This window comes from Aplysia californica, unplaced genomic scaffold (genome assembly GCF_000002075.1).
Source record: "Aplysia californica isolate F4 #8 unplaced genomic scaffold, AplCal3.0 scaffold00049, whole genome shotgun sequence".
NCBI classification, from domain to species: Eukaryota; Metazoa; Mollusca; class Gastropoda; order Aplysiida; family Aplysiidae; genus Aplysia; species Aplysia californica.
In genome coordinates this window covers 1761752-1775099 of record NW_004797319.1, presented here as the reverse complement: position 1 = coordinate 1775099, position 13348 = coordinate 1761752, and the positions used below count along the sequence as shown (strand labels likewise).

The 13348-nt window shown below is 39.3% G+C and overlaps 1 protein-coding gene across 1 annotated transcript in view; it reads left to right on the top strand.

Moving 5' to 3' along the window:
• LOC101846796 (cerebellar degeneration-related protein 2) overlaps positions 1-4872 on the top strand; it is a 40831-nt gene extending 35959 nt beyond the window's left edge. Inside the window, exons 5-6 of the mRNA XM_005092606.3 lie at positions 2519-2643; positions 4373-4872. Coding sequence (XP_005092663.1) covers positions 2519-2643; positions 4373-4651 — 404 coding nt within the window. The 3' untranslated portion in view covers positions 4652-4872. The remainder of the gene's footprint in view (positions 1-2518; positions 2644-4372) is intronic.
• Positions 4873-13348: the final 8476 nt, after the last annotated feature.

The window sequence follows — 13348 nt, the reverse complement described above, 5'->3', positions numbered from 1 at the left end:
GAGAGGGGGGAGAAAGAGAGAGAGGGGGAAGCCGAGGGATATACACACACACACACAGACACACACACAGACACACAGACACACACACACACACACACACACACACACACACACACACACCGAGGGAGAGAAAGAGAGAGAGAGAGAGAGAGCCTTGACCATAGCACTAAACTGCATTTTAAAAAACTTGTCCATGCTGGTCAGAGGAGTGAAAACTGGCCATATTTGATTGCAGTAATAAAACTGACACCACCAGCAAAACGCTGGTCCTAGCCTGTGTGTAACACGGGGACGGACAGGCGCTGTGACGGTGACACTGTGTAAGGCTAAAAGCAAAACAGTCTGAGTGAAATTTTTGCCTCGCTGCACTAAATCTTTCGACGGCCCTGGAACGGGAATGAGTCGGCGATTCAAGTGGTTCTTGTTTTAGTAATTTTTACGGCATTTGCAAAACAGTTTGGCCGCATAAGTGCGAAGATTAGAGGTGTTACAAAGGAGTGACAAACACAAAGCAAGAAGGCGAGTTAAGGACGGCATATATTGATAGGAAAGAAGGAGCAAACCACATCAGATCACCCGCCAATCACCCACAGGGTTCACTGTGTCTGCTCAGCCCTAATGAGGGGAGGAGTCTACCACGGTGACTGTCATAGGTTGTCAGGACGGCTAAATATCTTTTCACCTGGGGAGTCATAGCGAAAAAAATGAAGCCAATTTTGCCTGTCACTTTTTGAGACCCACAAAGTCTTTTTGTCTATGGTTAATAACGGAGCCTGTTTGTTATCACGTGGGCACGAAAGCAGAGGTTGTGGGAAAATCGTATGTACACGTCATGTTCTTGAGTTGGCGGGAAGGTAAGACTGGCACGGAAACAGGTGACTTTGGCCATGCACACACAGGGGATGTGCACTAAGTCTTGTAGTTGAACAGAGACGAACGAGCGAAAATTGTCCCATTTACCGGTACATGTTCACAGCCGTGCGGCGAATGGAAAAGCGTCCTTGTCTGCTTTGTGCGGCTGACAGTTGACAGTGGTTTCTGGTCTCCGAGGAGGCAGGGGGAAATTGTAGCGGGTTTCTGTGTACAGGGAGACGGGAGCACCACCGTTTACTTAGTGGTCCCTATTATTTCAAACAGTTCCAAAAGATATATGAACTAGTCATGCTGTCTCATTCTGAAACAAAAACATAGTATGTTCTATCTACTCACCTCTTCAATCGACCTTCCCTTTACTGGTTCATACTCTCCTTGAGGGTCTTCTTTCTTTGACTTAAAATCACAGCAACCATGTATGATCATTGTCTGCTCTTCCTGACGGTAATGATGACGGTTAGTCATCCACAACACAATTTCGATCATTATTTGAGAGGCGGTTCTTTGCGGCCGTACCTTTCAGGGCTATATTATTACCTTGTTAAGTGAAGGATACATCCCGCCAGAAAGGAGGAGATAATCACGCCTGCATGTATGTGTATATGCTTAACGCTGGGTTACGCTTAGGGTTCGATAGTAGACTAGAAGACCGTCATAATAATAATTATTAATCTCCAAAATCTACCCATTTTTTGTAGGTTGTAGTGGGTGAATTTCTGACATGCTGGAGGGGGCTTAATTAATCTACGTGAATCAAGCACTAGTCGGGGGATCAAATAATATAATGTGTTGCCTGAACTGGTTGTTTAGATTGATTTGATCTGTGAGAAAGGAGTTTCAGAACCAGATGCCTTGATGTGTTGTAATATCCAGCCAGATTATTAGAAAGGTCAGCTAGTAAATGAAAAAGATAATTAATTCTTCAATGGACAGTGGGAATTACTTTCCATAGATCGTAATCTTGATCCTGGCTATATGTTGTGCAGACACGTAGGAGGTAGTGGGTGGGGGGGCATATTTTGTAGTCCTACTCGACTTCATTTTTTTGGAAATATCGCTTGCATTGTAGTTGAGAATTTACGGTTTACATGTATTTATTCCTTTCTCCCCCCACCCCCCTCCCCTCCAATCATATTTTTAATTCATTTAATTTTGATAACACTTCTTCCTTTCTTTTCCTCCATTATATTTATGTCTCATTTATACTTCTTTTTTTCTTCCCCTCCATCGTAATTGTTTTTGGGTTTGGTTTACGCAATTTCTAAGTCTCACTTTCACTTCTTCCTTTGTTTCCTTCCAATGTGTTTCTCCCCTTTATAATGTTATAGGCCTACTATTTTCTCTTGCAACACATCTTCCAGTGTTAGAAGGGATAATGAACCTATACAATGACCTGTGACACTTCTTCCCATCATATTTTTTGTCTCATTTACACTATGTCCTTTGTGTTGATGGGGCGTGAAACAAATACGTTAAAATAACACAACAAAACACATCCTCCTTTCTGTTTCTCCATCATTATTTCCTATTTTTCATTTACGCTTCTCATGACAAGCCATTTCCTCAAGTAACCGTGATTATTTTCAATTTTTTTTACCCACCCACGCCAGCCCTTTGACCTAGTCTCTGTCTTTCCCACTGCCAGAGTCCATCAACAAAGTGGCCACTGATGCCAAGGAGATCCAGGTTGAGGATGCCAGTCTGTCCATCCTGGATGAGCTAGAGTCGCAGTACCAGTCGCTGTTCACCAAGTACCAGGCTCTCATACAGGTCACTTTTCCTGCCAATAGTCCGTTATGGCGCTCATATGACTATATGCTGTTGCGAGCGCCGTAAAACCTCAACTAAAACTAAATAGTCCTTTAACTTGCTGATGGGTATAGGTTTTTTCAATTTCCTAAAAACTCTTTTGATCTGCATGTTAACCGGTTCATGCAGAAGGGCAAATTCCTTTGATTTGTGGAATATCACTAGATCTATATTCTTGAAGGGAAAATTCAGTTTTTCAACAAATGTTTTTAACATGTTATCAATTGAACTTTTAGAGTACAGTAAGCATGCAGCTCGGAGAAAATGTGAGTGACGCCAGCGACCTTGATTGTGGAAACCATTCTGAATTGTGTACATTCAAGTAAGGTTATTTCTCTACAATAAATAAGAGATGAAATGAATTACATCTTTGATTTTTGCTGGGTAAAAACGTAATCCTAAGATCAGGAGCATTTCCCAGTGTGCAAATTCCCAGTGTGCAAATTCCCAGTGTGCAAATTCCCAGTGCATTTAGTCAAAAGAAAACTGAGATTTAGTAGTGCAAACATGTACCTGAAAAAATAAACAGACTATAGTACACCAGCATATCTATATATAACTGCCACCTGCAGGAGACCCAAATTCGGTTCCCAAGTGGGGAGAAATTTTATTGAATACATTGTATTAACTCGGTCTTTCTGCTGGGATGTTGTATATAATACGATTTTTTTCAGTTCCAAGTATGAAAAAAAAACAGGCTCACTCTTTTCGCTCTGTTTTTCTGGGATGTTCTTTCAGCACATGATTTCACCGTTAGTTCAGTTTGTGTTTTCAGTGGAGTGGCCATATGTGACGTTGGTTTGAACCTTCAAGGTGTCTTTCTTGAACTTGAAATGTTTTGAGGAATTTATATAACTCCACTTTGTCCTGGCTGTGTTTTGGCACTGTCCTGTTGCCGGCGGACTGGAGATCAGAAGTGTTTACTTCTTCGGTAACTGTCTGTGATAAAAGGGGCCATTGCTAATCATAAGAGTACATTTCATTGCTATCGTGGCCACTGTGCTTTGCTTCTGAATATAAGGAAAAGTTAATTTTTGATTGGAACAGGTATTTAAATAGGAAGATGACAAAATGCAATAGAATTGGAAATACGTTTATGGGATTAAATCAGCAGCCAACGTAAATGTTTGTGCTTGGACTTCTAAAGCTAAAAGATAATTGTTTTATTTTTCCGTCCAAACTGCAGGATTTGTACGGTTATTTCTGTGGCGTCGGTGGCCTAGTGGTTAGGCTCTCGGACTCGCAACCGTAAGGTCGTGGGTTCGAATCCCGTCAAGGGCCCGACGTTGTGTCCTTGGGAAAGGCACTTTACACGAATTTTCCTCACTTCACCCAGGTGGGAATGGGTACCCGGCTATAGACAGCGAAAGATCTTGTCAGTTTGTTAGTGTTTGAGCGCTTAATCGGCTGCTCGCACTGTATGCTTCCCGGGAAGCTGAGAATGTTTCGGAGTGTTCTATGGTCTGCTGGGGTAATAATATAGTGTAAAGCGCATAGAGCCTGCTGTTGAGCGGGGATATGCGCTATACAAATGCTATCTATTATTATTATTATTATTATTATTTCTTCCTCCCGTCCCTACCACAGACAATACCTTCTACTGCTTCAAAGAAGAAATGATTAATGCTGAAAAGATTTCTGCCCTAATCCCCAGACCAAGCTCTTATTCTGTTTCTGTGACTGTCCCCAGACCAAGGCCAAGAAGGAAGGTGAGGAGGAGACGTCTCGCCAGCGACTGGCCCACAAGGAGGTTCAGACCTTGCTCCACATCACCCTCAACCGAGATTACTACCAGGACAGTGGACACATTCCTCCTTACAAGGCCCTCTTCAAGGACATCTTCGCCACCCTCAGGAAGAACAAGATCGAGGAGAATGCTGATGCAGAAGCGGAGAAACGTCACTCTGCCTGCAGCCCCATTACTTCCCCTAGTGGTGAGGGTCCAAGTGGGGTGATCGATGGCCGCTGAGCTCAGTAAAGAAGGTGACAAATGGTTGTTGAACTAAATAGTTATAAGAGTGATTACCAAGTCTCTTCCTAGTTCCCTGTATGTGCTACCACAATGATGCCACATGATCATGGGGGGTGCTGATAGTGAGAAAATGGGCTGTACCAACAAAAAAATCTATATCCTGGTTATACTCAATTTTAAGCTTTAATGGGGCACAAGGCTAGAGAGGCAAGAAATAATACTTGTTTTTGGTTTAGTTCATAAACTTTGTCTTTCACCCTCTTGAGTAGTGACCTTGTTTGAGATGCTGAACCCAGAAGTTTCATACATGCATTCTCCGAACTTTTCAAGTTGGGTGGACAGGACGGATACACACAGTCACACTACCCCGATACTGACTCGCCAAACCTCTGAAATTTGATAGATTAACCCTTCCAGCTCCATGCGTGTATATTTTCAGCAGCGCTTGTACCTCCCACTGGGGGGGGGGGGGGGGGGGGGGGGGTTACCGAATTTGCGCATTTTAAACAATAAGCGAACTTAATTAAACTTTAATTTTCTTAATTTTTAATAATAAGAGCATTTGTATCCCGCCTTTCCCCACAGCATGGGCCCAAGGCGTACATAGGAGATTAAAAACGCATTCATACTAACACCATACAAATTCATCATGAGCGCACTTTTTGACAGCAACATTCTTTCTGACAATAAAAAATGCTCATACAAAAAGGCAAAGGCACTGTCCATTAATTAAAATATTTCTTAAATAGATGTGTTTTGAGTCCCCTTTTGAAGGTATCAATTTTTATTTCGCTCCTCAAATCATGAGGGAGAGTGTTCCAAACTGTTGGCCCAGAAAAAGAAAAAGCTCTCTCACCATATTTCTTCTGTGACACACGAGGTGTTGAAATTAGTCCAGAGCCACTGGATCTTAGTTCACATGATGGTGTGTATGGTTCAATGAGTTCTTGAATAAAATGCTCTAAACAATATTTGTTCATTTACCTTTAAAAGTTTTTATATATTATTATCTAAACCTCATTACAAAATACTACATCACTTTTTAGAATGCGTACCTCTTTTTCTGAAATACTGCTGTGTTGGCTGGGACTGGGATTAGGGAGTGCACAAAAATGGCTAGGGAGTAAAGGGTTAAAAACTACTGATCTAGAAGGTACGTCCACCCTGTTGTGTTTATTTGTCTGGACAGCATGAGCTTCCCGTTATAATATACCATAGGATTTAATACACTACAAAGTTTTTATGGTGTTTGCCAGGCATGATGGGTCAGGAAAGGATGCCAACCACTTACCTGGGAGAGACTGGATAATCACCCAGTATGTTCCTTCCTCCTTACTTGGGGATATACAAAATGAGAGTATGGATAAAAATTGTACTTGAGAGTCCCTTACAAAATGAAGTTGACACTTAGCAAAAACTTAATTTGTAGACACCGTAACACCCTCTCTCACTAGAAATATATGTCACTGCTCTTGCTATGTTGTAGTTACAGTATTTGAGAGATTTGTCTCTCAGGACTTACCAGAAAGCAGTAGTTTGTTTCTGAGTTTGTGGTTTAATCTATCTGGAATGCAAGGTAAGGATGTGTTTCCTGAGCAGTCAAGTCTGTTGAAGATGTTCTAGACAAAATTGATGTTTTACAAAGTTGTCTTTTTATAGGGAGATAATCTTTCATCAAGATGATTTGTCTGGTTCAATAGCGTGAATTTTTTTTCTGGGAGTGCAATATTAAAACATGTTGTTTTTCCTCTCACATGTGGACTGTGTTTTTGCTAGGCAATACATTATATTGGCGAAAGTGGGTTTTACATGGAGTCTTGAGGAGCAAAGGTTCCATGTCCATCAAAATGTGTGGAAGTATGTGTGTTTATCTTGATGTGATGCTGGATCAATAATAACGTCTTGATGTAACAAGATATAAAGGCAATGCTAGTCATATGCAGCGACTTTTTGCCAATACTTGTTGTGTCATCCTTTCATATATGCTGGCGGGGGAGGCATCAGATGTTTTGCCTGGATGGGTTGTGTTGGGTCTTTTGTAATGAAGAGATGTGTGTGTCAGTTCAAGAGAAAACTCATAATACGTAGTGTGAGCAAACACAACACAGGCGTTGCAATATTGATTACCATGCTTAGGAACTCTTACATTTTTGTATGAGTCCTGATAAATTATTGTCTTTTGGTCTTAATTGACCACCTTTTTTTTTTTACCTCTGGCTTGCTATGGTGCACTTTGATAAGTAAAGGGTGTTCCTGACTCGCCTCACATGATATATTGGTACATGTATGTGTAAAGTGAGATCTTTGGTTTTTTAAAACTATTACTGCAGTACAAATAGCATCTTCTTCACAAGGTCATGTTGTGGAAGACTTTGAATTTGAAGGTATGGTTTTGTTACGAAAGGGAGGCTTGGAAAAAAACAAAGGTTAGAAATGAAAAAGTAAAGGGTCCTGAGGTAGACGAAGAGAACAAGAAGAGAGTTACTAGAAAAGTATGATAGGGATAATATTTGCTTCTAGAATGACTTTGGACACAGGAATTTTGAGGATACTGTAGTTTCTGTACCTGCAGCTACGTATTTTAAGAAAGTTTTTATTGGAAAAGATGGTAAAGAGATGTTAAATTTGGCTCATTGTTCATTTATTTAATTTTCAGGAGCTGATCAACAGGTCATAAATAAATGGGAATTCTCTAGTGATTCATGGCATACAGACACAGGACTTGTAGCTGCTGCAGAGTCTTTGTCTATATAGCCGTACAGTTGGTAGTCATATTTGCTTTTAAAGTCTTAAGTTGGGGGTCCACATGTTCGTCAACTTTAAGGGTGTGGGTTTTTTTAAACAGCTGAGTGTCACCATGGACTTGTCAGTTTCTTCAACTTTAGAAAGTTTTTTTCTGTTTAAAAAAAAACTCTTTTAATGTTTTAGATATGTAAATACATTGCTGTTGTAGCTCTACTGTTTTCTTATTTTACAAGAAAAGGTAAAAGTTATAATTATTTTATATTACTGTCGTTGCAAATTTTCAATCTATTATGTATTGTGTGCCAGAGAAGTTTGCATGTAGGATTTATGATACATATGACAGTGTAGACCTACGTATGTGAACATTAATTAGGATAAGAATAGTGGTTGTTTTGAAAGAAATGATTTTGAGAGTTCCAACAGGTGGTGTTAGCGCCTCTCCTGTGTGTATTGGAAATGTTGTGTTGTATCTGTGTGTTGTCGTTCGACTTTTTGATGGGTATGTGTGTGCTCCTCTACCGTAGCACAACACATCAAGGACTGACTGGAAATGGGAAGGTGCTGTGGTTTTCTTAAATATCTTTTCGGGATGGTAAAGGAAAGACAAATGAAGACAAGGGAAAAAAATGACAGTTCCTGTAACATTTTTTTTGGTGTCATACCGAGTCCCATTGTAAAATACTACATGTTTTAGCATAACATTTTATGTAAAGGGAGAAAATGCAGGGTCCATAGACAATGTTATATTTTTCTTCTAAAAGTTTCCTAAATTTAAAACTAAAATTTCTCAAAAATCATCTAATTGTGACTGCTGTTTTCTCCTGCCTAAGGACAAGTTATTCACCAGTATGACACCTCCTGGTTCATCACAGTTTCAGGGGACTCATTATGTGTGGTGCTCTGTGACAACTTTGTTTCTGATCTGTTTGACTTTTGTAGCTTCTGACAATCTCGTTTGATGCTTTTGTACTTCTCTTTTAATTTTTGGGTTTTTTTGTTGTTCATGGTTAAAAATATTCCATCTTGTACTGATAAGACAGGCTGTTCCTGATCTTGCTATATATATATCGTCCTATATTTTAATTTAGATTACAGGGTGGCATCCTCAAGCCAATTCATTTTGTCACATGGTAAAATCAGGGTGTAGATAGGATACTGTTAACACTATTAGAAAGTATTATTAACACTGGCAACTCTATAATTTTGTTAAAAAATTCTGATTGAATTTAAAGTGGAGGTCCAAGTATCTCTGTGAAAACTAAATAAAATTATGGACTGTTTTTGCAGAACTTTAAGTTCTGCACTCAGTCTTTATTTTGGGGAAGTCTACAATATAATATGACAAAAAAAAGAGGAAAGCTTGTAAGGCAAAATAGTGCAACATCAGTAGACTACATGCAATGTTTGAATTGAATGTGCAATAGGACTTTTCTGTGAGAAGGTTCCCTCATTTCTGTGCTGACGATCAGATTTAAACTAGAGCACAGCTTTAAGTGTGAATATTACTTCCCCCTTTCCCTAGTTATGACTGAAAGCTGAAAAATTTCTTATAAACTGAGACCAACTCTCCCATTCGATTATGGCTTTCTGGTTTTCAACATTTAGAAAGGGGAAGGGTGCCTTTCTGAAGCGATCAGGAGGTAAAAGATCCCACTCATTTCTTTCCTCTTAATCAGAAAGCTGTTCAAAGGTAGACCTTCTTACCCTTGACAGCAAAATTTTTCTGGAAAGAGAAAAAAACTGTTTCATGTTTTTTACAATTTTACAGCATGTGTCTTTTTTTCATTTAGAATTTGAACTTTGAGGAAATATTTCTGGAGCACTCGCAGTTGATACCACAGATTAAGAAACTGCAAAAATATTTTTTTTCTCAACATTTTTGGCTAAGTATGAAGATTGTTGTTATTTTCTTCAGAAACTCTAAATGACTGACAGTCAGTCATTCTTTATTTTGTGGAATTATGGACACGGCTCATTGAAATGAGAATGTTCAGCTGAGACTAGAAGCACATATATTATTGTGTCCTATGTGAACTTCTGAAGGTGAAAGAAGTACTGGTGAGAAAGCAGCATTTGAATGTTTGGACTTTATTAGTTTTGTGTGCTGTGGTCTTTTTTATTGGACAAGACTGCAGAATTTCTCTCTATGTGCATGATGTGATAATGACAAATGTACTGGCAACAGACAATTCTTTTTACCGTGGCAAATGTTGATTGTCATTGAGCTGACTGCTGGCTGGGTCTCTTGCTTTGTATGTGTGTGTGTGCTGTCCAAGATATTCAGTCTTTGGGGCAAAGCTGACTGTTACTGTTTGCTGGTTGTAACTGGATGTGTATGTGTGTCACACCGCGGTGGAATCGAGCGCTCATCAATTTTTGGGCGTATCAATTTATTGGTATAATAATCTTAAAACCTGTTCATTTGCTTTGCTTTTGATTAAAAAAGGATGTATCTTTCTTGAAAAGGAGTCAAGATATATTTGCAATTGAAGGAGCTGGGGATTGCCTGGTGTCAGTGCCAGAGGTTAAGTTAGAAAATGGCCTCTAAAGTTTGTGACTTCCAAGGCTTAAGTGTCCTTGGAAACTCCAAATTGACATTTTTTGGGGTCCTTTTGATCAATTTTCAATCAATTCCAGGCATAAATGTATTTTTTTTAGATGGACATAACAGGTGTTGAGGACAAAACAAAACAAAACACAGATAAAAATTGCCCAATGCGTTGAAAAATGTAGGGTTCTTTGATTTCAATATTTTGACGAGTGCCTGATTCTCCATGACGCCTCGAATGCTATATACATATATGTGTGTGTGTGGTGTGTGGGGGGGTGTTTGTGTGTGTGGGTGTGTGTGTGTGTGTGTGTGTGATGACGTGGTGGAATCGGGCACTTGTCAAATTCTGGACATAAGGAATTATTGGTTTCATCTAAAAGTAAAAGTTTGTTCATTTGTCTTGCTTTTGGTGAAAATAAATACCCATATATATATATGTCTTGAATACAAGTCGAGATATTTGCGATAAAAGGAGATAGGAGTCTCCTGGTTTTAGAGGTAGAATTAGTGAGTGAGAAAATGGTGGCCAAAGTTTGGTGGCTTCCAAAGCTTGAGAATCCTTTGTATCTATAAATTTACCTTCTTTGTGCCTTGAATCGTTTTTCAGTAAAATCCACACTGAATATGTGTTTTTACAAGGACAGAAAAGATGTTGAGCAAAAAAAAATAAAGCGAAATTTTAAAATAAAAATTGCAGAACAGGCAGAAAAAAGGCCGGTTTCTTCAATTTCATTATTATTTTTGAGCTCCTGATTTCACCACGATGCCCCACATGTTATATAAAAGATATGTGTACATTTATATATATATATATAATGTGTGTATGCGCGCTCCCTTGTATGTGAATTTTTTCACTCAATTTCATTTTTTCCCCTGAACAATATCATTCTTCCAAAACTGCATTATGGTACGCCATGTTTGTGTGCGCTTTTTGCTCTGGAATATGCCTCAAGTCAGATCTGGAACTGCTTTCAGAAATTTGTGCGCCATTGTTTCCCCCACTTTCAATGCTTTTCATTGCTGTTGCTGTTCACTAGTTAAGTCCATGCTGCTAGACTGGCAAACTGTCGCTACTTGAGACACCAGTCCATGCTAAAGTACTGAGTCACCTGTGTAAAACTAAAAGGACAGCTTTGACATCATCTTTGTAGGTCTATAAAAAGGCCATTCCTGTTCTTTATGAAATACACAATAATGATATAATGTTGTCAGCTTTATGCTGCCTTTCTCTTCCAATTGATATTGTATTGTTTCCAGCAGCAACACTTACTTTGTGTGCTGTCAAAGACATTGTTTTCCAAGGGAAACACGGCTGAAACGGCCATCTGAATATTTATTGTTGCCAGACATTTTTTGTTTCTTTCATTTTCAATGTCACAAGGTGTGTGTGTGTGTGTGTGGGGGGGGGGGGGGGGTTTCGTTCGTCATATGAAATAGGAAAAGACTGATACCCTCCATGTTCCTGAAATATGATTACATTATGAATGTCTTTAATCGTATTTGTGATAAACCTGTGATGTTTCTTTCATTGCTTTTATTTAATAATAAACCTGTTTACGGAGCAATAAGACAGACTTCAGAAACATTATTGTATTATCTTTCTACTGACAAAACCACTTGTGGAGCATTCCAACTCCAGACACCTCATTTGTTATATTGAATGACTTGCACTCTGCCTGGCAAGGGAAGACAACAGAAGAAAGAGATGTATCTTTCTTAGAAGCCCTTGAATCCTTCATCCGCCTTGGTTCTTGGGATTTCCCCCGGCGCAGGGGCCTATTTAAGCCCGCCACAGTTAAAAGGGTGCGCCCGTCTTGAGATGGTCTCAAGACCAACTGAACGCGATCTCAAGATAATCTCAAGACCCAAATCCAGACTGCTCAGTTAAACATCTCAACAAACCGTGAGATCGCTTGAATTCAGAACCAGCCTGAAAATTATCCGACGGATTGGAGATCAGGGTACTCAACGCCAAAAATAAAAGGATGCCAACGTCAAAAGCAAATCTGACTTCAGAATCTTCATCTCCGTCAAATTCTAGTGGGATTTGATATGAAACACTGCTATCAAACGTTTGATGTAGTAATATTAATAACTTATTCGTTGCGTGAGCCAGCTAGTTGTTTTTTTTCAAATACAGTAGATCTATGCGGTTGAATTGTATTGAATGCTGAGGAAAAATCAACGTATATGAGGGTACTATTTGTTAATTTTTCCTCAGTGTTCAATACAATTCAACCGCATGAATATTGTCATTTAAAAACAATCGAGTCAATTGTTGTCATTATATCGCAGCATGGGTCCTGGAATTTTTGACAGGCAGATCACAGTATGTTAATCTGACACAATCCTGCAAGAACAGACAGAGAAATTCATTTGTACCAACTGCATACAATGCTACAAATAAAATATAGAGAGATAGGTAGAGAGGAGAGAGATAAAGAGAGAGAGAGAGAGAGAGAGAATGTTTTCGGAGTGGGTTGTTTCAGCATGTGAGACATGTAGCCTACTTTTCTAATGTCCTGTCTTGTGCTTTGTGAGTGCACCATATCCACTGCTATTGTAAACAGCCATTTTGATAATCTGCTGGTCTGTGTAGTGTGTGGGCACAAATGAGATCGCTAACGGATCCGATTGTCAGTTCATCTTGAGGTCATCTTGAGACCATCTTGAGATCATCTCAAGACCATTTCGAGTTAATTTTAGATCGGGAACTGCGCAGTGAGTGGCGGCTTTACCTGCGGCATTGAAGGGGTTAACCTAATGCAACGTTATGACAGAACAGATGGACAATTGTTTTTGTCAGTGACTTGTGGACAATGAAAACTATTAGAGACGCCTACAGCACCAATACGACACAAAGTATTTTGTTGTTGTTCTCACATTTACATTGTCCTCAACTCGCTGACAAGGCAGCTGGCCAACTGTTTCGTTGTTGTGTGGGGCTGGGCTTTTTCCCCCCATTAGGGAAACACTTTGGTATTTTACTAAAGACACATTTCTCAAAGACTGGAACTCAAAAGGCATAAGTGACTTGAACAACTACTTTATTCTGAGCTTTCAGCTAGTTATTAGAATTTGGAAGCAATCAACTGTTCTGTGGGTGTTTTTTTTTCCATAGAACTTCTCATCTCAAAACCCATTGAATATGATTATATTTTTAAAGAAAAAAAAATTGACCAAACTTAATTTCTGATATTATGCTCTAAATTCACCTGTTGCTATAAATGATTATGCAAAATGAAAGAAGAACCCCCTCCCCCCAAAAAACAACATTAGAGCTCAGCCAATCCCAAGCTGAAACTCAGCCCAATCCTACTCTTCAAAATATGATCCACAAACAGGCATGCCTTCATGAAAACTTTCAAACATTTTTCTGTCACATAACACTAGCCGGG